The sequence below is a fragment of the Symphodus melops genome (assembly GCF_947650265.1).
Source record: "Symphodus melops genome assembly, chromosome: 5".
NCBI lineage: Eukaryota > Metazoa > Chordata > Actinopteri > Labriformes > Labridae > Symphodus > Symphodus melops.
In genome coordinates, this window is record NC_136695.1 from 26,725,909 (window position 1) to 26,750,170 (window position 24,262).

General features: G+C 41.2%; 2 protein-coding genes across 6 annotated transcripts; one reads left to right on the top strand and one right to left on the bottom strand.

Moving 5' to 3' along the window:
• The first annotated feature begins 1,236 nt into the window (after nt 1-1,236).
• Nucleotides 1,237-18,000, top strand: fli1rs (Fli-1 proto-oncogene, ETS transcription factor-related sequence). Of its 5 annotated transcripts, none has more exons than XM_079343690.1 (10): nt 1,237-1,400; nt 8,972-9,177; nt 10,053-10,222; nt 12,797-13,000; nt 13,202-13,297; nt 14,606-14,674; nt 15,244-15,306; nt 16,132-16,179; nt 16,420-16,506; nt 16,953-18,000. In XM_079343690.1, the coding sequence occupies exons 1-10, from the start codon at nt 1,383-1,385 to the stop codon at nt 17,474-17,476; spliced, it is 1,485 nt and encodes a 494-aa protein (XP_079199816.1). In that variant the 5' UTR covers nt 1,237-1,382; the 3' UTR covers nt 17,477-18,000. The 5 variants fall into 5 exon arrangements, with proteins under 5 accessions (XP_079199816.1, XP_079199819.1, XP_079199818.1 ...); XM_079343692.1 differs by lacking the exon at nt 1,237-1,400 and adding an exon at nt 1,502-1,991; XM_079343689.1 differs by lacking the exon at nt 1,237-1,400 and adding an exon at nt 5,581-6,180.
• A 563-nt stretch (nt 18,001-18,563) lies between these two features.
• Nucleotides 18,564-22,546, bottom strand: zp3d.2 (zona pellucida glycoprotein 3d tandem duplicate 2). The gene is made up of 8 exons (XM_079343647.1): nt 21,976-22,546; nt 20,949-21,064; nt 20,773-20,876; nt 20,197-20,371; nt 19,927-20,032; nt 19,446-19,534; nt 19,259-19,329; nt 18,564-18,943 (listed from the first exon to the last, which is right to left on the bottom strand). The coding sequence occupies exons 1-8, from the start codon at nt 22,444-22,446 to the stop codon at nt 18,582-18,584; spliced, it is 1,494 nt and encodes a 497-aa protein (XP_079199773.1). The 5' UTR covers nt 22,447-22,546; the 3' UTR covers nt 18,564-18,581.
• Nucleotides 22,547-24,262: the final 1,716 nt, after the last annotated feature.

The window sequence follows — 24,262 nt, forward strand, 5'->3', positions numbered from 1 at the left end:
TCTGCACAAGGGATACAAAGAGCAGCGTTAGCTCAGAATGTATGCCTGTCCGATTACGACCTCCCAACCATGCTGTAAATGTTAATGGGCAAAGCTTGAGTGATGTCACCCAAGTGGTAGAGGTCAATACATGCTGGTCGCCATGCTGGAAATGCTGTCTCAACCTAACGTCAGGCTGAGAGCGTAACTGGCATATTCAGTCTGACCGTTCCCTTCTGGTCTCATAGATCCACTACCTCCTGTTATTTGTCTTTTTAAGGTTCATTTTAATCGATGTAATTGTTACTTATTTGCTTTGTAAGGTGACCTTGAGAGTTTTTAAAGGTGCCTTTAAATAAAATGCATTATTATTATTATTACATCACACCCACCCGTCAATCAGGTCCTATTGTGAAGATCAAAGATTCACACAGTACAGTGTGTGCCAATCCAGACATGAGCTAAGCAGACCAATATCAGGGGTAGATAAACATGTGAAAGTAAAGGATTGTATTGCTCTATAATTTAAGGCTAATTGCAATATACTGTTCTTTTTCAAGAGCTAAAAGGTATTTGACTTAAATTTTATAGAATTTTTTTAAGGTTTTTAAAAAAAATAATTATTCCTTTTATATTTTGAAAAAGATACGACAATGTTCATTATATGGTAAAAATGATAATAGGCGATTTTGGTAATAAAAAATATTCTTACGTTTTGCTTCATTGTTGTTGGAGTCATAACATGTTGATGAAAGCTGTTTGGGAGGGGCCCTCTGTGGCCCCAACAGACTTTCAGAATCGCCCATGTCTTCTACTCTCGAAAAAGCCTGACATCAAAATGATGAAGTCTACAAAAAAGACTGAAAAAAAAAATCCGTTTTTAAACCACAACAGCTATTTCAGGTCAGTCCCTTTAGGAACATTTGATAATAAGGTGCCTCTTTCTTTTTTAATGCTGGGAATGTGGTGTGAATGAATAACATGGGGGGTTAGATGCACCTACTCACCATTTTATGTCCTCCAATACTATAATAAGGGTTTAAAGATAAATTAGAGAGCTGCTTTTTTTTTTTTTTTTGCTTAAGGCAGAAAGTGTCGGTTTCATGAGAAGCAGTTGCAGCGGTCTGTGTGACTTCACTTCCCAATTTAGAGAGAGAGAGAGAGCGCGCGAGAGAGCGAGAGAGCGAGAGAGCGAGAGAGCGAGAGAGAGAGAGAGAGAGAGAGAGAGAGAGAGAGAGAGAAAACTTGCCATCCGGTTATGGTCTGTGAGCAAAAAAAATTCTGCAATGGTTTGCGCCATAGAGCCGATGCACCCGTGTATGCATTGAAGTGAGTTTTACGGCTCAATTAGCTGCAAGATTGACCCAAAACGACTCAATGACAAAGAGCGCGAGGCTGCTGCAATGGACTGTACGATAAAGGTAGGTGTTTGATCCGTCTTAAAGGTGCACTTGAGGGGGGAAAATGAAAGGACAGGGCAGCCACCCACACCAACAACACAAAGTGCTGCTGAGTGAGAGAGGCGAGGCGGTGATGCGAGCTCCCCACTCTTTCCTTCTTGTACAAAATTTCCTCTTCCTTCCCGTTCGTGGTTGTATGTCGGCTCTATAATAACACAACTAACCGCTACATCTTTACACTCAGATAAAAACACAGTAATTGGTGGCCCGCCTGCATGCACGCGCCAGAGAGGATTATCACACGCGCGCGATTCGTTTTTCTTATTTTAAACAAAAATAGCTGCTTTTATTCGAGTTCGTCCTTCCGAATAAACAGAACCGAAAACAACAACAATAAACACACGAAGAGATTAACTACCCAACATTACCAAACGGCTTTCTGATTTCTTCTTTTTCCTTTTTTTTTTTTTTTTGACGGAGAGTGGCCGAAGTTAATGAAGGGATTTAATTGGTGCGCACGCGGCAGGTGTCCCTGAATGGGCCATGGATCCACTTGGACACATTTTGAGCTTTTTCTTTAAACAACAGGAGGAATCATTTCCACCATAACTGGTATTTCACATCTCACACATTTGCATCTACACCTGCTTTACTATACAGGCCTACCACCTAAAACACTGAACAAAAAAAAAAGGCCTTCACGCGAGGAATTTACGGTGAAAGTGAGTTTTACACAAAATAAATCCGAAACATGTAGCAAAGGCTTAAAGACAAACAACCAACGTGTTTTATTTGATGCATTGGAGCCTTAAATGACCAGTGGACCCACAAATATCTTTCAAACGAAATGTGCGTCTAAAAACGCAACATTGGCCTGTAAGTTTTATGTGTCAGTGCTGCAATTTAAAAAACATCACAGCCTTCTGAATAAACTAATGCCATGCTAAATACGAACAGATCTGATTAAAAATGATTAATTATAATGACTATGTCTATACTAATACTCAACACTGACGCCGAATAAGGCGTCAGAATAAAGACACATTGTCAAAATAAAGAAATGGGGAGTCGTTTAAAAACAACAAATAAGCCTTTCTCTCACCTTCCTCTTTTGATTCGTTTCTAAGAAAGTATATCTATACCTATGAGGGTTTTGGATTTAATTCACATTTTTCGTAAGGACATTATATGACTTGAGTAATTAAATGATATGAAGGATATCCTGCATCTGGATTAATCAATTTAGCCAGTTAAAACGTAAATTTATATTTTATATTGTTGTTGTTTTTGTTCTATTACACACTGATAGAACTGGGTTATTATTATCATTATTGTGAAGATAGGCCTAATGATTCTCTTGCATTGTGTGGCAGCAGATTGTGTGTTTGAGGTTATTTTAAGTGTAATTTATTGCTGCAAACGGGAGCACAACTTGTCAGGTGTCGTTATCTGAACTCTGCAGGCTTCCTGTCTCAGACCTCAGACTTTCCGCACACATTTCCGCTCCCCAACTCGAAAAAAACAAAAGTCGAAAAGGCAACAAAGCCCCTCCAGAAAGAAACACCGTGGACAAAGTTAGCGTTAACCCTTGAAGTGTCAGCTCACACAGGCAGGGAGGTGTAAGCAGACCCGGGTCCGGCGCTGTGTTTGCGGCCTGCAGCAGAGGCCCGCGTGCTGGCAAAGGGCTCGCGATCTGCCAAAACCGCAATGGATGTTTGTGTAGCAGAAAGTGCAGCTGCTCAGGCCTTTGCAAAATCAGCTCAACTTTTACTTCTGCTTTCTGCCACTTGCCTCAGACATGCAGGGCGAGAGGAGGCTTCAGAGTCTTTGCACAACTTGATCTGTGGCCTGATACTGTGGACTACACTTTATTTCGTGTATAAGCGGTGTTATTAAAGCAAATGTCAAACCTATAACCTAGACAGATGAAACCATTGATGTATGATCACAGTATGTTTAAGTCATTGGGTTATTGCCAAAAACGGGGCTCAGAAACAGCTTTTGTTTTTGAATTTTTAATTTCAAGAAAAACACACCGACACAAATCACTAAATCTCTTATTTCAAACTAAGTAAAAAGTCATTCGTGACTAGTCCTCTTTTTAATGTCAGATATCCATCAGCTCAGGAGGGAGATATAGTCAAAATAAATTATTTCTTACTGGTGATTATGTCACCACCACCACCAACACATTAATTACTGAAAAGTCTAAATGTTGTAAAATTAATTAAAATTAAAGGCTTGAGTCTAAATAGTTGCCGCAGGATTGAAAGTTTGAGTTTACCACTTCCTTGGTTTTTGATTTTTGCAGCAGTTCCAAATCTGTTTGGCTTGTGACCCCTTTAAACCAAACAGAAAACCAAAATGTTGCAACACAGTTATTTCCTCCCTTTCTGTTAATGTAAACCAAAGAGGGAGTCCAAGAAAAAATCTAAATACTTATTAGTTCATTAGACATTAGTTTAGTTAGTTCAGTTTAGTTTATTAGTTCATTTGAGCAGCAGACAAAATAACAGAACAGATTTACTCACAGGTAATAAAAGAAACAGGGAGAAAATGCTCTCAAAAGGAGCAGGGTGAAGTTCCCAGAACTTATGTGACTTATTAAACATGTAAGAGCAGTTTGTGACAATTAACTTGTGATCATTTAAATTATAAAGAAGAGAGGAATGCACATTTTTTTTACCATCAATTAATCCTTTGATAGGTCCTTAATAACACCTATTTGATCATTTATGATCGTTCAAGTTTTAGAAAATGAAAACAGAAATACATTCAAAGCAGAGATAAGACGTATATGAAGAAAAGGTTTTGTTATTGCTCTCTGACCGTCTGAGGAGCCTCTGGTTAGGTTACCCTCAGAACTGACGGGTTAAATAAGTCGATGGACGTATTCAGTTATTTTTAAGACTTTTTTACCAGATAAAAAAAAGACTAAAACCTGCAACAGGGTCTTCAACAAGATTAATGGCTGTTTAGTTGGTCTTACATCAGTTTGCCTTTTTTTTGCCATTTGGGCTACTGTCCATACTATGATCTATGAATGTTTGTTCACGGCTTTGTTTTCTGATGTTTAACCGACCAAACAATAAAACAAGAATTCAAAGTTTCACCCAAAGGCAGCTGGACTGGGTGAAGATTTAACCTCTCCTCCCAAAGGCTTCTTCAGTTCTAAACTGTCTGGTGGACGGAGCTCGAGGAGAATCCAGGCTTACATTTCCAGCACTGTCCACCATAGAGTTTAGAACTGAAGAAGCCTTTGGGAGGAGAGCTGACCACAGGCAGATAAGCTGTCATTAAAACAATCCTTAAAGACGGTGTCCAAACAGAATGATGCCAAAATGGGTTCGAGGAAGGCAACAGAAAACTAAGAGTGTTTGGGGCTTTAAATCTTTGGTTGGAGTTAAGAAAACAATTTGAAGACGTCATTTTGGGCATCTGGAAATAATGATGATAATTTTGTTTTAGTTAAAAGATGGAAAAACAGGTAAAATAAATGATTAACGGATTAAATGACTAAAACGACTACACCGCCCAGTAAGTATAAAAATAGATGTCACAGCAGAAGACAAGATGTTTTTAGTCATCTGAATTGATTCTCCCTGCGTTAAAAGAACAAGAGCCTGAAGTCCTTACAAAAGTACCAACACCCTGCAGGTCTGATTCATAACATGAGCACATTAAACAAAAGAGCTCCCTCAGGCAGGATCAAATCATACCAAAAAAAAAGTAGAAAAATATGTTTGGAGCTGCTTTAAACTGCAGAGTAGATTAGGGAATAACTATCAAAACAATGCTTTGTAATATTTATTCAGCATGTAACAGTTGGTGTAAATGTGTGCACGCTGTAAACACTCTGATCATGCTATAAGTTCTTGTTTTTGGGCAAGGCTGCATGATGCAACCTGTAAAGCTGCTGACATGAAGCCAAGAGAAAAAAAGTTTCCGTTCAGTACTTCATGGTTGTGCTCTCGCAGAAAGAAAAAGAAAATGTTTACAGTCGAATCAAACACAACCCGTGTACTTTATCGACGCACAAGGTGTAAGCTCAGCCTGAAGGTCATGTTTTTTTTGTTTAAGTTGTTTTGTGTCACTGAGCAACAGAAACACATTGAACAGGAAGTCAGTTGTGGCATTGGCGGTCAGGCCACATTTAAGTATATTTGTATCAGTGTGCAGAGAAAAAAGAGAGAGAGAGAGAGAGAGAGAGAGAGAGAGAGAGAGAGAGAGAGAGAGGAGAGAGAGAGAGAGAGAGAGAGAGAGAGAGAGAGAGAGAGAGAGAGAGGAGAGAGAGAGAGAGAGAGAGAGAGAGAGAGAGAGAGAGAGAGAGAGAGAGAGAGAGAGAGAGAGGCTAAGAAAGAGCGGGAGAGTGTTTGTGGTTGTGAAAGCATGAGCCTGTCACATAATGTTCTCTGTACAAAATGAGCATGTTGTGTGGCTGTTCAACAGCTAATAGCCTACCTTTTTTTTTTAAATCAACTTCACCACTGAGCAAAAATATTGACTATTTGCTCTCCTGAGAATTTGCTTTGTGCAGCTGTTTTCATTCTCCTCTCAGTCTCTGCCACCTTGTTTCACTTCTGCACAAAGAGAGAAGGCCTCTGAAGGCACCGCGAGTGTGTGAGAGGAAGACTGGAGGAAAGAGGACAAAACAACACAAGTGACAAAAAAAATAAAAGCTGAAGCAAGAAAAAAAAAAAAAACAAGCTCCGGGGTCAAAAAAAGGAAGCAGAGTAAAACTATTTAAAGTGGCTGTGCAAGACACTTCGGTCAAATGACAAAATGGCTCGTTTCACTAAAGGTTAGCAGTTAGCACATTTTTTTACACTTGTATTTTTGGGCCATTTCTGCATGAGGAGAGAGACGTACTGTAGACCACCAGGTACACCTTTAGGAAGACATTTTGAAGGGGGAAAGAAGGCGTTTGCCATAATGCTGTCTCACCCCCAACGTTCAACCAACCTAGAAACAGAAAACTAGGCGGGCCTTAAGCCTCCTGGCAAACGGCTTTAACCGGTCAGGTCAAATCGGACCGCGCCTCTTATTATGCTAATATTACGCACAAGGCTTAGCTTTAAATTAAATCAAAACCGTGTACAGTGTGCATGATTAAAAAATGAGCTGTTGTTCTGCATCGTATGAGGCTGTACACTTGTTCATTTCTGCTGTAAATATGGGACTTACTCACTTTTTGGAGCCAGCCTCTAGTGGACAGTTGAGAAACAGCGCCCTGTGGCACATTCCACATTGTCTCATTTTTATAATATGATAAAAGATTGTCGGTCAAAGGTCGGAGATATTCAGTTCACTGTCATAAAGGAATCAAGGGCGAAAAAAATAGAATATTTGCAACATTTTATTTGAGAGTTGAGTCAAATGAATGTCAAAAACATAAAAACAGTTAACAATAAATAAAATGGCTGACTATGAGCTCATCCATTAATTAATCCTCACAGCTAAAACATGTTTTTTTCTTGCAGTCTGTTCTAAAAGTCAGAACTGATGTGAAGAAAATGGCTGCTCCCTGGATTTGAATTACAAAAAGACCTGAAACTTAACGAGCTGCTCTCATTGGATGCTTTTCATAGGCTGTTAAATGACTTAGAGGATGACACATCTGGCTGTAGATGTTCCCCTCTCATTTCTGGATGAATGTGTGCGATCTTGAAAAAAAACATTTGCTGGTTAGTTTTTTATATTTGTTGTATTTGTATATTTGGCTGCTCGTTGTTTATCAGACACTACCTCCGCCTTATTGTGGCTGGCTTGGGCGATCTGTCAAGGCGGTTCTGTCAAGTACTCCGTTACATCTCTTTAAAGCAAAGGTGTTAGCCTGCTGAAATCAGACACGCCCCTGACTTCTGTCCGAGTTTGTCTGCAGCCTGCAGGAAATGCCAAACTGTGTGGCATGCATTAAGATGTGGTTTACAATACTCGGACAACAATTGAGAGGAAAAAACACAATGCGAAGGCGGCACTTCAATCAGGGCTTCACTCTTCTGGTTGTCCAGTCGACCTGACCCCCCCCCCCCCCCCTCCCTCCTCGAACCACAGGCTTGTTTTCCAGCTTTAAAATGACCCATATTTTTACACTGTGTGCCCCCCCCTCCACCGTTTCCTCTCCTTTGGCCTGTGCCAAAAGTTCCTCTGCACAATGGCGGCCAGGTTTCCTGTAGGCCACTGAAAAAGCACGCCAGTGACGTACGAGGCCCAAAGACAATGCTCAACTCCTCTAACAAACACGCACTCGGATTGCTGCGACCGCACACGCACACACTTAATCTGAGCAGCAGACAGGACAACAGGTCCGCTGCTTTAGCACTCCTGAGTGCGCGGGATAAGGAGGCCATCTCAGGCTGGGTTTGAGGCTTCGCTGTAGGTGCTGAACACAGGAAGACAGAACAAAATCTTGATTAGACTACACCTTGAGCTGCCTCCCCCCTCTCTGCAACCCCCAATTCTAACGACAAAATAGACGTGTGGTTGAGGTGACTGATGCTCTTTAAGATTGTGCAGCGTCTTTAACGCAGTCACACCGTTTGTGAAAAGTTAATTATTAACATCACTCTGAAATGTTTGATAAAGTGTTAAATTAACTGTAATCAATATAAATGAACTTTAAAGTTTTTAAACTGGTTATAAAACATTCATACTGAAGCCTCCATGACTAAATCATCACAGAGGAGCTTTTTGACTGTTAATTATTATTATATACCATAGATGAACAGAAACGGTCTCCCTAAGATTTCCGACACATTCAGCAAACAATAATTGTCTGACTGTGTCAGTAGGGGTCGCCAAAAACAGCACAACCAGGAAGTTATAATTTAATAAAAACAATTTGCCATTTGACTGTCAGAAATAAATAACACTAAGAAATCTTGAGAGGGTTAAATGTTGAAAACAAATGGAGTCTGTGCTAGTTTGAAGACTTGACTGTAGACTGAGTTAAAACAAAACAAACTAGTGCTGCTAATATTATTATTTCCTAAAAGAAACAGGTTGAATATGACCAGAACAATCGTTTCTTGACACTTAGCACAGGACAACCTCTCAGTAGATTCATTTATCGTCACCCGGCCGGCCACAGAAGAAGAAAGAGGCGTGTGGTCATCAGAGTTAAAATAAAAATAACTTCGTATTCTGCACGCAATAATCAGTTTCACAGATTTCCTTCCTCTAAACTCTGATGTTTCTGATCTTAAAACTTTATAAAGCTAAAAAAACAGTATGTTGCTTTGTATTATGTTGTGGTGGATATTTTAAGCAGTGAGGTTTTCTATTGTTTTAGGATATCCTGCGCGACATCTTTTTTTTTTATTCTCAACTAAGATCAATAGTATTATATAATTTCCATTTCCTTTGTATTTGCCGTTCCTCTTTCTCAAATGTAAATGTTTTCATTCATCACTCTGATTTATTTCAACAAGACAAGTGTAAAGAGTGACGTTTTCTTCAGACACCTCAAAGTCTGACTTTTATTTTGTTCACTGAAGCATCTTTAGTCCCAGTGCAGAAAAAAAAGCTGTTTCCACAGGTTGTGACCCGGTACGTTAATGGCCGACACTGACCGCTGTGACTCTGTTTGACAGGAAGCGCTTGCAGTGGTGAGTGAGGATCAGCCTATATTCGAGCCTGCATACACCACAGCCCCCGCCATGCACATGAAAACTGAGATGACGTCGCCAGGGGGCTTCAACCAGTCGTCCAAGCATAGTCCCGAGCCCGCCGAGCCGGAGTGGGTGGGGTCAGCGACGCAAAACTCTGGGAAGAGAGGCGAACACGTCAATGGAACCAGGTGAGTCAGGTTCGGGCCACAGGGGAGCGCAGGTTCCCGGATTATCTGACTGTAAAATTCTCACAATCCAGGTCAGCAGTGGGGGATTTTCCAGATCCGAAAAAAAATTTGTTTACCGACATCCTACTACACACAACCCTTTGTCCTTTGTTGTCTCAACATTAAGACGCGTCAGTGCTTCTATTCTGGAAACAAGGAATCACATCAAAACCCTACTTAGGAAATTTTGTTGGTAAAAATACGAGTATCACTTTAAAACATATTTCCATTATCTGCTTCCTTATAATTGTACTACGTAACAGCTACTCTCACTTGAACGTTTTAATAGTTTGTCTTCACATTGACGATATTTAAATCAATTATAAAAGTGCAAAAAGTACAAACTTGTTACCACTCCAAAAGATAAACTGATGGGACGTTTTTAATTGGAGTTGCAGTCGTGTGTCTGTAAATGTATAGACTTGTTAAAGTTCCACATTGGGAAAGGTATCGGAAACATTGGATCCAGATCTTTTAATAGCACAGGAAAAGTTTCTACGCTCGCCCCCGGTCGTTTGAACTTTTTCTACAGCCGAGTGGACAGTAGATTTCCCCTTTTTTTCTTTCTCAGAGGAAAATCACTGGCAGGCAACTGAGAGAAGCAACAGCTATGTGTCATTACTATGAGAGTTAAGATTCAGATGACTGTCAGATATGAGCAAACTTTATCAAGTAACAAACTTTTTCAAACTTTGAAATCAATGATAAAAAAAAAAAGAAGTCAGATCAAACAGACGGATGCAATGAGCTTGATTTAAAAAAAGCTGACGGTGAGGAACACTTCAAACATCTTCGAGACGTTGACTCATAGCTCTCTCTCTCTCTCTCTGTTCAAGCCGTGCGTCCCCCGTGGACTGCAGCGTCACCAAACGCTCCCGACACATGAGCAACGACGCAGCTCCCATGTCCTACCAGGCAACGTACCCGGAGCCCCGAGTCAGCCCCCAGACCACCAGCCCACCCAGCAGCACCCCCACCGAGGAGAAGAGGGTCATCGTGCCCGCAGGTGAGCTACAAAGAACTCACCCTGAAAACATCGTTTATTGCTCTCGTGACTCCATGGAGCGAATACATTAAGAGGAAGAAAGTACTTGACTGAAAAGCTTTAGAAATTCACAAACATCACACAAAATAATACATTTAAAAATCTAAAATAATCTGTGATACATAGAGCTTTTACTCTCACAAAGAACTCCTGAACGTGTCCTGAGATTTTTTGGGGTTTAATTCTATCTGTAAAAAGACACTTTTTTTTTTTCACCCTGACTTTCCTCGCAACTCCCCCGGCCAGACTCCGAGTAAAATGACGGTGTGAAGTCAGGGCGAGCTGATAAGTGAGAACGCAGCCGGAAATATTCGGGAAAAGTCAAGCGACAAACATCCCTCGTGTGAACGCCCAAGTCAGAAAGATTGGAGGGATCGCCTGCCTCACATTTTTTAGTGTGTGAAAAAGGCTAAAAGGAGGACGAGCTGTCATATCAAAGAAATTAATCAAAAAGATGTTGACCTACGTTCCCATCTAAAATGTATCACACACAAAAAGCAACATCCACAAAAAAAACAATTACACCTCTTAACATTAAGATCGTAACTGATGCTCTGTCGAGTCACTCAGGGCACTTTACAACACTACAGAAGACAGTCATCACAAGGCTGGCTGCACACGGGGCTTGTGCAACATCAGTGACTGAGTCAGACGAAGCACATGTCAGATCTAACCGCTCTTCTCTAAAGCAGCGACTCTGCAAAACAACTGGCAAACAGCAGCAGGGCTCTGCTTGTCTGGAGAGGAAGAAGATCCGGGACGATAACAAGAAAGGCTGTTTAAGAAGTGTGAACTATAAATGTTTACTTTAGCACTTTAAGCTCGTTAAAAGTTAATCAGATGTGTGGAAAGTGGCTGTCAACACTTCCATTTTTAGTCATCCTACTTCCTGTAGCTACATATGAAACCACTTTATTTAGAGATGATTTCAGTGGCCGACAGAGTGAGGTTACTCATTAGAAAAAAACTGATGATCCTCCAGATACTCTGAAGTAATTATGCTAGAAATAATCCCCTTCAATATAGCCTGATTATCAGTCCATCCTCCAATGGTTTACACGACTATTAACACCCAATCAATGAGCTGTGCTGTTTCACCATTCTCCTTCAGTTTAATGAATACTGGTCCTCTCAATCCCTCATGCACTCTGCATTTAACGGGGACTATTTTTAGCTATGCATTGATGCACGATGAGTGTTAGACTCACCAGGTTACAAATTCAGGGATCTCCGTCTTGCACAATTCGCACTGTGTTTCGGTGCACGTTTCAGTGAGTCAGTTTGAGGAGGGATCCCGTTTTCACACATTTCTCCAGACAGGTGCAGAGAAATCTGAGAAATCTGACAAGAATCGTTCATGAGTCACCGGCTCAATAATACCTGGATGTTACGTCACTGATGTGAAAACCAAGGACATTCAGGAGCTGAGGATGTGGACACTCAAGCTTACAGAATAATATTACTGGCAGCTCAGAGCTTTAGGAAAGTTCCCAGTGATGTCAGATAAGAAAACTGGAAAGAGACTGGGGGTGTAGTCTAGTACCATTTAAAGCTAGATCCAAAAGGAACTGGACTTGGTTGAAGATCTTGAAGACGTTTGACCTCTTCTGGTGTCTGAAGTTTAACCTGTCGGAGGAGAAATGACATTTCTTCAACCAAGTCCAGTTGATTTTAGATCGAGCTTCAAATATTACCATGAGCCGGAAGACAGAGAATCTCCACAAACATATTTTAGACTGTACGAAGAAGCGAAGTTCAGTTTAAAGTTATTTTTTTTTAGTATGGAGACAATGACACTCAATAAGAGATGTAAAATACTGATATCCAGTATAGACTAGTCAACTTGATTTGATGGAGTTTAATTACGAACAATGAAGCGCTTTGGATTAAGTACTAAGGCTAGTTTTTGGATTTTTTTTTCCTTCCCTATTACCTTTCCTTCGAGGACCATATTCTCTGATCTACCAACTGAGCTAAAGCAAAGTCCAATCAAGAAGATCAATATGTTTTCATGGCTACACTTCAAGAAAACCAAAAGGTGTAGACGTGTCACAGACGCTGATGCACCGTTCCTGTTAGTTTGTACGCATTAAGAAGGTGAATGTCCAGGCATGAATCACTTTTCCTCATTTCATTCAGATCATGCAAACGAACAAACATTTCATGCTGCATCTGGTAAGAAAAAAAAAGCAGTTTCCCTTCCGAGTGCATCAGTGCGCAGTGACACACCTGCAACCTTTAAATGGATACCATCAGCCTTAGTGCGTGGTAAGGTGCCCACTGCCCCCTGCTGTTTACAAAGACAGACAAAAATCCAAAACAAACTCCAAATAAAAATTAACTGACAAAAAACCTCCAAATGATCAATTTTAAAATTATTCGACTTCCTGTTTGTGACTTCTTGAAAACGTGACTGCACCTTTAGTAAATTAAATGTGTAGTTTGTGTACTATGATGGCTTTAAAAAAAGAAAGAAAGAAGGATGTTGCTTCATAGTGTCACTGGCTTTTAACACGTTCATGCTTGTAATGTCAGACCCTGAGGTGTGGACACAGGACCATGTGCGGCAGTGGTTGGACTGGGCCATCAAGGAGTACGTACTGGAGGAGGTGGACGTCATTCTCTTCCACACGCTGGACGGCAAGGCGCTGTGCAAGATGACCAAGGACGACATGACTCGTCTCACGTCGGCATACAATGCAGACATCCTGCTCTCACACCTCAGTTACCTCCGGCAGAGTAAGGCTCCTTTTCATGAGCTCAATCTCACAATACGACAAACAACTTCCTGAATATGTGACCTGCAGCATCATCACAGGCTGCCTCCTTCTCTTCTTCTTCAATATCTTTCTATCATCAAATTCTACGCTGCATGACATACTTCAGTTGTAACCATCTGAAGAGAATTTAATATTGATGTGTATTTTCTCTTTGCTTCAGGTAGCCCAACATTTTCATACCCAACAACTCCCACTAACAACACACCGCCGCCGCCACCCCCGCCCCCACCACAGCCCAGACTACAGGTGAAAGCAGGTGAGATCATCCACTCCTTTCAATAACAGGCCAAGAAACTCAGTTTATTAACCTGCTTGTTCTTATCAGGATGAAACGCATTATTATCCACTCGAATCTGAAACATGTTCATTCATGTTAAAGAAACATCGTATTGGTTTTTTTGTTCTCAGAGGTTTTAAGTTGGTGTGCATCAGTTTGTGAAGTTACATGTTTCTCTGCACTAATCAGGATTAAAGAAAAAAGTGAATATGATTATATAGGTTATGGTCGAACTTGCATGTTTTGACAACCATTAAGGGCTGGAGCCAGTGACTTGCTGTAGCTCCGGTTAACAGACCTGCTCTACAACCCAGATGTAAACCAGCACAGTGAACAGATTGCATCTTGTTAAGCAGCTCCACTTGGCAGTATTTCGATTTAAAATTGTACATATGCCCTGTCAGATTAATCTAGCACACTGAAACCTCATTTATGAGAGGTATGTGGACGTAAACCTGCAGGAACGATCAAAGGCTGTTAGTGCTAGCACTGTTAACATGAACACCACTCTGCAAAACAAACATTAAATATTACCTTTAGACTGGTCATTTAGCAGAATATATTCCCTTTGAACCTACTTGGAAATGATTTGCCTCCGAACATTAACATTTATAATATCAAACTACTTTAAACAAAATAAAAACTACTTCAACAGCTAGATAGAAAAAAACCCTTTTCCCTCTGTTTGGCCTAAATACACGACATACAAATCCTTTTGTCACTCACTTTTCTTCACTTTTTGTGTGACTGCCACTGTTTCCCTCTAGTCATATTGTTTAGATGTCTCTGAAAGTCAATGGGTGTGAGCTCAGGGTCGTGATCTTTAAACCATCAGATAACAGAAAACAACTTGAATGATTTAAGTATTTTTTTCTTTTTTTTTAAATGGAGGAGAGAGATTTTCAGAAATGGTGCAATGTAGTTTCAAGAGTCTAAAGAGGTTCCTTGGCACAAAACAGGCCTAAACGTTGACAAGTCCAAAACTCAACAGCCAGTTTCAGACAGGAAACAGCTGCACCAGCACAGGAAACGGAGGGGTCTGGGTCCCACTGCTGGGACACAATTCACAGTCTTGTGGCGACAAGGGGTGGCCTGAACAAAAGTCCTCGCACCACAAAAAAAAACAAAAACTGTGGGTCATCTTCAGACCTCCAAACTCTTATTGTCTCGGTCACCATTTACGGACTTCCTTTCCGTATGTCTGAAGTGTCCACATCAAAGACTTTCGGTGAGATGTGCCCATCAATGTCTCGTCTCATCCTCGTTTCTTCATGTGCGTGTCTGCAGAGAGCAGCTTCGATGAGATCAGCCGCAGGAACAGCTGGCCGGCAACAACCATGAACGCAGTGCCAAAAGGTACGACAACAAAAACTAAAATAAACAAGCGACTACAATGAAGTTTTCATGCATGATTTGCTGGATTGGTATAGATTATAGTAAATATAGATTTACTATTTGTGGATTAAACATAAGGACACAGCTGAAGACCTGTGGAAGCATATTAGATTCACAAGAGAAAAATAAAACGTTTGCTTTGTATTTTCTTAACTAAGGAGATACGTTTCTCTGTAAGTGTCCTTATAGTCTGTTCAGTCACCCTGAATGCATTTCAGGTGCAACACATGAGAACAGTGAAGCGTGTCTGTGTCCCGACAGAGCAAATTGAGGTTTGCATCTGAACTGCAAAGATCTGAATTTCCCGCACGAAGTCGAGAAACAAAAACAAGACCATCTGTGTTCTACTTGAAAATCTCCCCATGTTTAAAAAACAAACCAACGTAAAAGTGGGTTAAACTAAACTGGGAATAGTTGCTCTAAATGATTCTGTTGGGATTTTAAGGTTCCAGTATCTCAGTTCGATGTTCTCATGTGAATATAATAATCTTCTGTAAAAAACAAACCACTTTTCTTCTTTCAAATCGAAGGCCCCTCCATGGAGCACCAACACAGCACCAGAGTTTCAGAGCCTGCTCCAAGAATTATGCAAGGTATGAAGGCCACAAACACTTTTATATCCACCACATGTCGGAGACCTCAAAGCAGGTCATTCACTACAAACGTCAACGTGGAAAACAATATTCACGCTCCGGAGACTCCATGTTTTCTTGTCTAATGTTTACGAGGCACTGTGACAAAATACTGATGAACTCGAGTGTGGTAATAGTTCTGTTCTTCAACATGACGTCTCAAAACAACATCTTTATAAATAGTTTACATACAAAGATGTTTATTATTTATTTACTGATATAGGCATGTGGTGTTATTTTATGTCACTAACACCGGGAAGGTTGCAACCAGGAGATAAAAATCTACAGATGAATTGAAGTTTTTCTCTCTTTTAGAAATGGACTTTCTCCGTCTTATCACATTAAAAACATGAAGCCCATCAGTGATGGTTTTGACCACACTGATTTCAAATCTGGAATCCGTCCAGTCTGAGACCAAGACAAGACCGGGTCAAAAAGCTTGTCATTCTGAGACGAGACCTTGTAAAATCTAGAGCGACCTCGAGTACTGCAACACTATCCGATGACGGCGTATTTCATGCTATAACAGAGCTCCGTTAATTTATACATCTTTCACATTTTAACACATCATATGATCCTATTCTTCCCACAACACAGCTTTTAGACTGAGAGAAAAATAAAGACACTAAGCGTTTACAGCCATGCAGCTGGATCAAAGTCTTTTGAGTACTTTTGTTTTGTAACACTATATCAGACATTAACACACTATGTTACAGGTCACATGTGGAAATAACACAGCAACATGTCCGATGTAATTATAAAATAAGTTTTTCTTCTTTCCTACAGATCCATACCAGACATTAGGGCCCATTAGCAGTCGACTATCCAACCCAGGTAAGAATCTAAACCAGCGTCAAATAAACCAGTAAGGATGATACAAATGAGGCCTTTACACTGTCTGCTTTGGCAACATGAGAGAAAAGCAAGCAAGGGCTGGCACTCACTTTCCAAAATGATGTCAACATCAAGCAAAGACCTGTTGCGTCAGCAGAATTGCATCATGCTTACACTGCGACAAAATTTGGCTTCCCAAATCGCCCAAAAATGACTGTTTGCCCTGCTGTTTCCTCACAGAAGGCCAAGCCCTCAGCTCATCCAAGAACCGAACAGGCAAACAAAGTCCATACAAGCTGCCTGACCCCAGCGCTCACAGGCCTGTGGGTAGGTTTGTGCCCTGATGTCTGTCGCTTCATCCAAGCCACACAGTGAAAAGGTCACATTTGGTGGAAAAGCAAACGTTAGATATGTGGTACAAAAAAAGTCATAAGAAACAGAGGAGCTGTCCAGGGTCCTGGAATAAACTGAAAAACTTTATTTTGAATGAAGCCTGGATGTCATGGCTTCATATTGACATACAGAAGATTACGTGTCCCGAACTGTGGGGGTACGATTTCAGCGGAGCGTCCGAAAGCATCCAGAGCTGCTGTTGGATCTCTCAATTTAGTTTAGTTTTGCCATAGTAGTTAAAGTGGAGGGTACATGTTAAGGCAGCAGCCTTCACTGTAAAGCCGCCTTAGATTAGAAAACACTGAAGACTTCAGTTTTTCAGTCACACAAAGAAGTCCACTCAGGATTCGTTAACTCCTCCTCCTCATTTCTCCCAACAGGTTCCGGGCAGATCCAGCTGTGGCAGTTTCTGCTGGAGCTCCTGTCAGACAGCAACAACTCCGGCATCATCACTTGGGAGGGCAGCAATGGAGAGTTCAAGATGACCGACCCGGACGAGGTGGCCAAACGCTGGGGAGAGCGCAAGAGCAAGCCCAACATGAACTACGACAAGCTGAGCCGAGCTCTGCGCTACTACTACGACAAAAACATCATGACGAAGGTGCACGGCAAGCGCTACGCCTACAAATTTGACTTCCATGGCATATCGCAGACGCACCAGAATCACGGAGCAGAGGCGGGGATTGTTAAGTATCAGACTGAGATGTCTTACGTCCAGCCTTACCACAGCCACCAGCCCAAAATGAACTTCATGGGTGGTCATCCTGCACCTATGCCCGTCTCCCCGGGAAACTTTTTCGGCCCTCCGTCGACTTATTGGAACTCACCGAGCAGCCCCATTTATCCCGGGTCAGCCATGACCAGACACCCGGCCTCTCACTCCCACCTGAGCTCATACTACTGAGGACCGCACACTTCACACATGAAGCACACAAACAGGAGAGAAACTCGAATGTGCCAGAAAAGCAGAGCACACTTCATCCAGGACGCACCCGAGTCTGAACTGAAGGTGATATGACGCTATGGTCTGTTTTCAGAAGACATGTTTTTTCTTCCACATTCGTCATTAAAAACGGATAAAATGTGAAGAAAATGTTCACCATTATACGCAACACACGATTGTCTCGAATATACTCGTGACACACTGTATCAACAACTATTCAAATGTTATAAAACCAAGTGTTTTTTTCCTTTCTTCTTGTAAGTACCTTGTGTAATAGAACCTGTAAAGTCCAAAGTCCTAACCTTTAGTGTATAAGTAGCATAACGGTTTTGTAACTATTCTTTTCACTTCCAGGGTCGAAACTTTAGTTACCACATTAAATGACCTGACATTTGTAAAGGAGAAATTGTACAGAATGACTGTCGCGTAGCATTATTACATTTACGCATGATGTAAATCTAATAAATGATACTTGTATCTGAAAACAGACTCCTTCATCATTCTGAATGAAAACGAGGCTCCTGAAGGTTTTACATGTTTGCATTTTGTGAAAGATAAAGTTCAGGATTCTAGATTCACAGATTCACAGCCCTGCTCAGAACAGACGGTTACTGCGTCTGTAGCTTTAAATGCAAATGAGCTGTGTCTGACCACGCCCCCTTTCTGGAAGGGGCTCGCAAGGCAGACTCAGGGGGAAGAACAAACACCTAGCTGTGGGAGTGACACCCACCTGGGGGAGGGGTTACTGCCCTTTGTGATGTCATGAAGTGAACATCTCCAAAACAGCCTGTTTGAGCACACATCATCTGAAAAGTGGAGCAGGCTGAAGACGGAGAGGACGGACTTCTCAAGAGTTTTTTCGAGTTCGAAAAACATGGGAAAGTGCATTTCGCAGTATATCTGAGAATATTATGCAGGAACGTCAACTTATTGATTTGCTACATATACATCTATATTCCTTTGCAATGCTGATTGTTCTCGTCTCAGTGTTGAAAGTAGATTAGTCTGAGTTCATTAAGTTTCATATAATGAGCCACCCGCACTGAAGTTATCACTGTACAAATGTTTATTTGGCAAAATCAAAGACATCTTCAAATATCGTATGAGACTGTGTGACCACCTCCTCATCCTCATCCTCCTCGTCCTCGTCCTCCTCAACAACAACAGCAGCAGCAGCAGCAGAGCCCTTGACCTGCTCCTCTTCCTCCTCCAACTCAAACCCCTGCACACCTCCGCCTCCAAACTGCCATTCCCACTCCTTGTCCTCCACCTTACCCGATTGAGTCACTTCAGGATGTGGAGTCTCTCTGCTCGTCTCTGGCTGACTTGTCTTTTTGGTTGTGGCGTGAACCTTCTTCCTCTTTGGGCCTTTGTTGCGTTTCACCTCGGCATCTATCGTCCACGGCCTGCTGCTGACTATCTTGGTTTCTGAAAAAAGTTGATTAAGGATTTAGGTGATTATCTTAATTTGTTTGAAAATGACTGCAGAATGTTATTGTATGGACAAACATATAAAGAGACAGCATTCTGAAAATAAACACTGAGTTTGTGTTTTCAGCAGTTATGACATGATTTACAAAGCAAGAAGTAATACAACAAAAGCTACTGCGTGATAATAAAAAAAGAAAACCAGAATAAAAGAGCGAGATCATGCCGCCGTAATTTTATTTTGCAGCAAACATTTCGATCAAAGCTGTTTTTGTTCAGGATGTATGGATGTTAGCTGAGGTCAGAACAGCCTACCTGCAGATGCAGCAGAGCAGCTGGAGTCGCAGCAGGTGCACACCGAGTCCTTCCCATACAGCTCAACCCATCTGAGACCACGAGAAGAAAATTAACAAGCGGGAAAAGCCTCTTTATTCAGAACTGCACAGCATGTTTGTAACTCTTTATGAAACATCTTTCAGTTATTTCACGATAAATCACGTACTTTTGTGTGAAAGTGTCGTAGTTGCAGGACTTGGTTGTCGGTGTGGGGACGGAGCTGCCCACAGACATGCTGCAGTGCATGTAGAGCGCCTGCATGAGAAGATAGATTTGAAGATAGATTTGATAGATCAAAACACTTCACTTTCTTAAGCGTTCTATTTAAAGCCCCTGTGCACCTACTCAGGTGTTAGTGACTGAGACAGGGATGTGGGCGTGTTCAGGTCTGACTGACAGCTTCTCTACTCTGCTCATTTAGAACAAACTGTTAAATGGGACGCAGAACCTGATGACATGTGATCCTACTTTTTCATGCATAGAACTTATTGCAGAATATATTTTCATTATAGTTCCACCTTTGTACTGACTGTCCTGGTTTAATCAGCCAGAATAATCCAAATAAAACCTGTGTGGGTGTAAAGAGGCTTTCAGGAAATATGTGCACGTAATTTAAGAAAGGTGATCATTCGAAGCATTTCCCTCACCTGGTCCATCATTCCCTCGAATATGAAGGCGTCCACTGAGAATCTCACAGCATGGGTTTTGTAAGGGATGAATCTGGACCGACCCTCTTTGCTCTCAGCCATACACCTTCACAGACAAATAGAGATAACCACAACATTTATTTTTTTATATATACACAAAATGAGACTCTTAAAGAGCACCTCAGAAAATACAGACAAAAGCAAAAACTTCCACGCTTCCTGAAGAAGAAGCTCCAGTCTGTGTCAGAGAGAGCGAGAGAGGCGTTTTACCCAAAGTTTTCCACCACTGGAAATTGTGGCTTGGAGTTGTGGGACTTCTCAGGAGTGGCATAACACGTGTGGACGTACAGTCTTTGGTCTTGGGACATGGACGGACCCTCGGCTTCAAAGTACATGGGCTCCCCGAGCACATACGGATCTGATGGTAACAGCCGCTCCCACTGAGCTGAACAAAGACGGAACAAAGAGTCGAGAAACAAGAACGGCAGGGGCACCAACATTTTACTTAATTCCTGAAGTCAAATAGAAGAACTGAAAAAGAAATTCAAAAAGTGAGAAATGTGTAATGACAAGCATTGCTTTGAACTCATAATGCGTCTTTAACCCTTAAACAGCTGCTTTTCAGAACGACGTGGTAACTTGTCATCCTAACCTCGCCTGCCTTCTGAGCTCAGGTTGTTCTTGCCATGGAAACTGAGATGCTGATAGATAGAGCTTATAGGACAATTAGAGGGCTAAGGCCCACAGTAGCTTTTTCTTAAATCGCTATATGCGTTTTAAATTCTCATACTTTAAGACCTTCATGAATGGACAGAAACTCTCAGATAAATATTCTCAGGTTTTTACCGTTTCGTGGAGTCAGAAGGAATTTTGCTTGGTGCCTCATCGGTTTAAGGATCTTGCGCATCCGCAGCTTTGGTTTGTAGCCAATTTTGTACGAGTACTGGTACCTGAAGTCAAATAAAAAACGTCACCTCGGATTTGTTACAAAGAACATAACGCACAATGTTCTGATCGCTTACTTGTTATAATAACATGAAACAGGCAGGCTGAAAGGTGCAGATCGTCTGATTGGTCCCTGGAGCTTTGGTGGGTCGTAATGTAGGGTGTTTAAATAGGCAACCTGGTTATTAATAATCTGTAAACAACAACAGGATAGATTATTGTCTTTGTTTAATAACACTTTAAATCCTCTTTGCATTGAGGATGCTCGGGGGGGGGGGGGGGGGAACTGCCGCCCTCTCTGCCTAACAGACCAATTTCCAGATTTGGCCCCCAAAGGGAATTGAACCAGCAACCCTTTGGTTCCCAACTTAAATCCCCGAAGACTGAGCTTCTGCTGCCCCAGTTTATCAAAGTGCAGAACACGGCCATGTCATTAGTTTTGAAGGTACTTTGTCATGAACTACTGAATACTCTTAAAATTTGACCTCACGCTGGAACTAAAAAGAAGGTGGTATGAAAAATATGACTCAATGAATCCGAGGGGGATTATGTATATCAATCCATCAACAGTGTTGAGACTTGGATTTTAAATGAAAATCATTTATGTTAAAGATTGGTATGCTATAAATTACAACTCAACATCCAGGAGCCAATGATGGACTTCTGTTTGACCAAAGTGGATTTTGTGCAAAACAAATGCTTGTCATAGAGTCCGAAAAAAACCTGTAGTTTGATTCCTCTCAAGCTTTTTGCAACATTTCCCTTTACTACTCCACCACTTTAATAATTTTACTTCAGCTGTAAGTGAAACTTTAGCAAAAAAAATATATTATATTATTGTATTGTATTAATGTATTATATTAATACATTGTATTTGTAGCAATCTCAAAGTGATTACAGATTTAAAAAAGCAGTCTTTTGTACACCAATGAAAAAGTTAGGAGATAATTTAGTCAGGGTTTGGACTAGGATTTATTCTTTGGTGACCATAAATGTTTCACTCTATGTGGTGCTTTTACACAACACAGAAGTTGAGATATTTGGACGCAGGGCCACCAACCAACACATAATGTTATTATGGGAACAGGAGGCAACACAACTTACCATCCGTGTTGTTCCACACATGTCAAAGTTGTACTCAAAGTAAAGAGCGGCCCTCGTTGATTTACTGGGTCGACATGTTCCCAGTTTAACATGGGACTGTGTTGCACCAGGGCCCAGGAGCTGCTTATCAACCTGAACCAGAATCTTTCCGCTCCGACACAGAGCTCTCACAGAAACACCTGAAACACCTGGCGGGCTGGTCTGAGGCTCATTCGGGAGCAGGACTTCCCGAACCGGCTCAGGTAAAGGTTCCTGTCCGGTGCCCCTTGATGGAGAGAAATTCTCCTTATCCACAAGCGGATGCCTGGAGTCAACGAACACCGGGAGCTGCAGGTAAGGCGGGGACAGGACAGGTGTCTCTCTTCTTCGGGGAGCTTTCATGAACTGGCCTGTTTGATTTGAAGCGTCAAATGTTGCTGCTCGTCCACCACAGGAGAACAGCAGCGTGTACAGCAGTGAAAGGTACACCATACCCGATACTTATCATCAAGACTAACAAGTATAAGGTTTATTTTTAAGCTTAGAAAGTGGGACATTCGTTTCAGCGATTTATCACGTGAGGTGCTAATGAGGGCGGAGTCCAATCAACAGCACCTGGAGGTTGGGAAGAGGAAGCAGACACATGAAACAAAATGGCGCCCTCTACTGGCTGTTTCATGAAAAACAATCCGATAGACTCAATATCTTTCTTTTGTACAAGTTGAATGAGCTGAAATAGAAAATGTACCAATTTTTTTTTAATCACACCAAAACTAGCTTCATTGAGTCAAATCACTGGCACGGTGGAGAAGTACCATGTTATAAGTTAGTGTCCAGCATGGAAATTTAACTTATTTGAAGTAAAAAAAGAAAAAAAAGTGAGAATCAAAAGACATCGGTGTATCAACAATGAAAGTAAAAAGTAAATAAAGTAAAGTAAATAAAGGCCACAAATGAATGGATGTATTGGCTCCCATATCAAAGTGAAATTTGACATTGTAGCCTATTATGTCTCACTTTGTGTCGAAGACAGAAATGGGTACTATCAAAGACCAAAGGTAGATTTGTTTTTGCTCATTTTCTCTCATTAGTCTCAAAGACGTTTCTGAGACAATAAAATGATCAACGTCTCACAGTAAGCCCGGTTTGAGCCCTGAGGGAGATCTCTAAACATGTCTTACAGCTGTCTCATTCAAAGATCCAAGCTCAAAGAAAAATGACACCATGCAGCAAGCTCTTCAATTTGTCCCAATGTGAATGTTTAGTTTAGAGTCCAAGTTCTTTGAATTGGCATATAGTTGTCTGATTCCTACAGTAGAGTAGACTCAGACAAGAAAAACAAGATAAATACGAGATGCAGTCCAACTGAAGAAGAGATAAAACACTCTGGAGTATATTTGTTAGAGATGCACTGATCCACTTTTTCTCATCTCCGATCCGATTCTGATACGTATGTGTACCGATAGCCTATCACTACTGATTCTGATATACTTATCATCATGATTGTCGAGGAAATTATCAAGACTTGACCTCACACAGTAAGACTCCTTAGACTCACGCTGATGAACGTTTATTAATCAGACGAATACTTGAGGAGACATGTTCAACATCACACTTGTGTCACGCTCAAACACAACTCCTGGATACTTCCAAAGGACTCTGCATATATTAAAAAAGATAGTATGATTATCAGGGTCGTGCCACATTGACCCACCGAGACTAATCTATGAAGTCTAGGATCTTGGAGTAAACAACAAGTCCTCCAAAACATCCTGCAGATATCAGAAAGAGCTGTTAACACTCTCTAAGCTGTCTTCGGTTTATGGACAAGGTGAACTGTATCAGGTCTGCCTGACATCAGAGACAGTGAATTAACATTACAAATGTAATTAATTACAGAAATTCTATACAATAACTAATAGTGGTATTGTTGGTGTTATGTGTAAGGCTACACACAGCTGGAGTAAACCTGGCATTGCATTCAAACAGGAAGTGTAAGAATTGAACTTATGATCACAAAGAAGGAGCTGTTACAGCGGAGACGATTTGTGGTTCAGTCTGAACTTCTTCAAAATGAGACTGTGCAGGCTGACAATGGTAAAAGTGCCCAAGCACCTATCTTGATTTAGTGATGTGGATTGAGGCCGTCAGTCCGATATCTGATCAATATCGGACCGATATTGATTATAAAATCGGATCGGTCCCATCTGTAATGTTTATGACTCGATTTTTGCCCTGTCAGTCTGAATCGAGAGGACAAACTGTTTTTATACACATTGTTATGGAAAATTTTACTCCATTTGTACTA

Excerpts from the sequence above, each read along its gene's own strand:
- fli1rs (XM_079343689.1), top strand. The coding sequence starts at position 6,154 with ATGACAAAATGGCTCGTTTCACTAAAG. Across the intron at positions 6,181-8,971 it reads AATGGCTCGTTTCACTAAAG|GAAGCGCTTGCAGTGGTGAG; the intron begins GTTAGCAGTTAG and ends TCTGTTTGACAG. Across the intron at positions 15,307-16,131 it reads TGCTCCAAGAATTATGCAAG|ATCCATACCAGACATTAGGG; the intron begins GTATGAAGGCCA and ends TCTTTCCTACAG.
- zp3d.2 (XM_079343647.1), bottom strand. The coding sequence starts at position 22,446 with ATGGTGTACCTTTCACTGCTGTACACGCTGCTGTTCTCCTGTGGTGGA. Across the intron at positions 21,065-21,975 it reads TGTGTGGAACAACACGGATG|ATTATTAATAACCAGGTTGC; the intron begins GTAAGTTGTGTT and ends TGTTGTTTACAG. Across the intron at positions 19,535-19,926 it reads TCGAGGGAATGATGGACCAG|GCGCTCTACATGCACTGCAG; the intron begins GTGAGGGAAATG and ends CTTCTCATGCAG.